At 35.5% G+C, this 3,428-nt stretch overlaps 1 protein-coding gene across 1 annotated transcript; it reads left to right on the top strand.

The window, feature by feature from the left end:
• Positions 495-2,481, top strand: LOC107637682 (polygalacturonase-like). The gene is made up of 4 exons (XM_016341052.2): positions 495-956; positions 1,331-1,620; positions 1,692-1,920; positions 1,996-2,481. The coding sequence occupies exons 1-4, from the start codon at positions 501-503 to the stop codon at positions 2,215-2,217; spliced, it is 1,197 nt and encodes a 398-aa protein (XP_016196538.2). The 5' UTR covers positions 495-500; the 3' UTR covers positions 2,218-2,481.

Genomic DNA, 3,428 nt, shown 5'->3' with positions numbered 1-3,428 from the left:
TTTTTATTTTGAAAAAAAAAAAGAATTCATGAAGAATTGATATCTCATTTTTATTAGTTAAAAAAAATTAGTTTTAGTATATTAAGTAGATAAATAGATAAGTGGATAATACTCTTTTTATTTTTTAATGAATTAAAAAATAAAAAAGACACTTATTTTGAAGTGGGAAATGTAATGGAAAAGATAATTAAGCAGCGCAAGAAAGGGGAAGGTGAATTTGACAAAGACAGACTTGTTGATTATTGAGGATTCTCTCTGGCCAATCCAAAACCAAAGTTCTGCCGCAGCCTTTTCCTCTGACTTGATATATATTCTTTCCTTAATTAATTAATTTCTACCTTATTTTATGGATTTATTTATTTAATATTTGATGGAACTTCCAATTATGTATTTGATTAATTTGATTATTGTTCACAAGAAACAGATCCTTAACTCTGCCTCTGATCTATAAATACTCTCACAAACTCCTCCATTTTTCACCACTCCACAAACAAAGAACAATGGAGCCAACACGAAAAGCTACTCCCATTATAATTCCTGTGCTTGTTATTGTGATCTTATTTTATTGTATGCCGAATGCTGCAGCAGCCACATTCAATGTGCTTGACTTTGGAGCCAAGGCGGACGGTCGCACTGACTCCAGCAAGTCTTTTGCCAGTGCTTGGGCCCAGGCCTGTGCCTCGGCCCAGCCCGCTTCCATACTCGTGCCAAAGGGGCGCTTCTTGGTTGGAAGCACCACCTTTAGTGGCCAATGTGCCAACAAGGCAATCTCATTTGAGATCCAGGGCACCTTGGTGGCACCCTCAAATTACAATATCCTAGGAAACAAAGGGACTTGGCTGCTGTTTGAGCACGTCGACGGCGTTTCCATTCGCAGTGGCGTGCTTGATGGCCAAGGCACTATCCTCTGGGATTGCAAGAACTCCAACGAGGGTAGCTGCCCGCCTGGAGCCACGGTATGTTTATGTTAGTTAATTTATTGCATTTAATTTAATTTACAGCCTGAATTATTATCATATCATCATATCGGTAAATCTCATTATTTTCCTTGTAAGTGGCAAAAGGAAAACTAAGTATGAATATTACAAATTAATAGTCTTTTAAATTTTCAGTAGGAAAAGTATAGGTAACAAATAAGATTTTTGAACAATATTAAATACGTATATGTTGAATACGTTATTATTGGAGTTGACTCCATAAAGCACGGGGATTTTTTCTATAGGCACACATATTAATTAATTGCTAATATAAAGTAAACAAGCTAGCTAATTCCATTCCACAATCAAGATGATTTGAAATGACTCATGAATTTGGTTTGTATTTATTTCAGACACTGGAATTCACCAACTCCAAAAACATTGTCATTAGTGGATTGACCTCAATGAACAGCCAAATGTTCCACATAGTCATCAATGCATGCCAGAACGTAAAAGCACAAGGCATCACCATCACCGCCGACGGAAACAGCCCTAACACCGACGGCATCCACGTCCAAGGCTCCTCCGACGTCACCATCCTCACCTCCAAAATCCGCACCGGCGATGACTGCATCTCCATCGGCCCCGGCACCACAAACTTGTGGATCGAAAACATAGCATGCGGTCCAGGCCATGGAATAAGGTCATTTTTGTCATTTTCTCGAAAGTTACATATCAGAAATTTGTTTCCTTATGGATGGTTGAAATTTGCAGCATTGGGAGCTTGGGAAAGGATGAGAACGAGGCTGGCGTACAAAATGTGACGGTTAAAACGGTTACGCTGAGTGGGACTCAAAATGGTGTTAGAATCAAGACTTGGGGCAGACCCAGCAACAGTTTCGTCAGAGACGTGGTTTTCCAAGACGCCACCATAGTGAATGCCCAAAACCCAATTGTCATTGACCAGAATTACTGCCCGAACAACGAGGGCTGCCCCGGTCAGGTTAGTGCCCTAATTCCGCCAATCGCCACTCTTTCTTTTCTATATCCATTCACCAAATAAAATTGTTTTTGGTAGGCCTCAGGAGTAAAAATCAGTGACATAACATACAAAAACATTCATGGAACATCAGCAACAGAGGTAGCTGTGAAGTTTGATTGTAGCTCAAAGAACCCATGCAGTGGCATTAAGTTGGAGGATTTGAAGCTCACTTACAAGAACCAAGCTGCTCAAGCTTCTTGTGTCCATGCATCTGGAGATGCATTGGGTTTAGAACAACCACAGAGCTGCTTATCATAAACTGCTTCAAATCGATCATAACACTACAAATTTCATGGACAAAAATTAGAGCCATGCAGTGCATTATTACAATATTTTTTTACTTCTAATTTTCTTTTTATGGTTTGAGCCTGTGGCGTTTTACTGCACCCCAGTTGTAGTGTAGCCTGGCCTTAGGAATTACTATTAGTATGGACGGTAAAAAATTAAAGTTATATACAAAATTCATGTGTATTCCTATTATTTCTATGAATGATAAAGGAAGCTAAGGGCGTATCCCACTTATATGACAACATGATTTGGGTGGCTTTAATTATCCGGTTTTGATTTCTTGTTATTACCATCTAGAATGCATAACTTGTTATTTTGATTTGATAGATTTAGTCATTTATGAAGGCCAAATAAAAATGTAATTATGATTGATCATATTGGCTAGCTACTAGCAAATTGATATTGATCACACTGCTTCTAGTGATTTCAATCTTCTTAATGTTTCTAATACAAAACTAAGTATCTAATCGAGGTCAAACTTTTTTCTTAATAAAATAAAACGGTCATTTTAAAAGTAATCCTAGTAACTATGTTGAAATACAAAAGAGTGGAGATACAGTTTCTACGTGAGTTGAGGAAGTAACAGATAAATTCATGATTGTCGCATCTTCTACCAATTTTGATTTAATTAAGTTATTTGAGCCAATTTTAGATATTATATTGATTATAACTCAAAAACATTTTACTGTATAATTTTTTTAAATTTCTAAAATAATAAAAATTTATTGAAAATTAATTATCTAATTTAAAATATTTGACTACCGATTTCAGTGTAGTTTACTGAATACCGATCGAGTATTTACTCATACTGATAATAATGAGGACAATAGATCAAGACGAAACAACAATAACAACAGCAACAATATACCAAAGCATTGATAGACAAATAAGGAAAGGAGTTAAGAAACAATATATATGTGAAAACATAATTTTTGGTTTGACTATTATTGTGAGTGTAGACCTTCTCTTGATAAGAGCTATTATTTTTCATCCTAGTTAAAAAAATGTTGTGACTAAACATATATATTAGGAGTACTAATGTATAAATAGAAATGGAGTTTTTTTTTTTGTAAATATATAAAATTGAAAGGGACATACCTTTTATTGATTTTAAAAAAACTTTTGACTAATCAAGATTGTCGAATTAATCTAATGTGCATAATGTCTTATGCCCTTTAATT

This window comes from Arachis ipaensis, chromosome B04 (assembly GCF_000816755.2).
Source record: "Arachis ipaensis cultivar K30076 chromosome B04, Araip1.1, whole genome shotgun sequence".
NCBI classification, from domain to species: domain Eukaryota; kingdom Viridiplantae; phylum Streptophyta; class Magnoliopsida; order Fabales; family Fabaceae; genus Arachis; species Arachis ipaensis.
This window is presented reverse-complemented; position numbering and strand designations above follow the sequence as displayed.

Bases quoted from the DNA above. Each gene is read 5' to 3' on its own strand.
- LOC107637682 (XM_016341052.2), top strand. From the start codon at position 501: ATGGAGCCAACACGAAAAGCTACTCCCATTATAATTCCTGTGCTTGTT. The intron at 957-1,330 runs GTATGTTTATGT...TATTTATTTCAG, and splicing joins GCTGCCCGCCTGGAGCCACG to ACACTGGAATTCACCAACTC. The intron at 1,921-1,995 runs GTTAGTGCCCTA...TGTTTTTGGTAG, and splicing joins ACGAGGGCTGCCCCGGTCAG to GCCTCAGGAGTAAAAATCAG.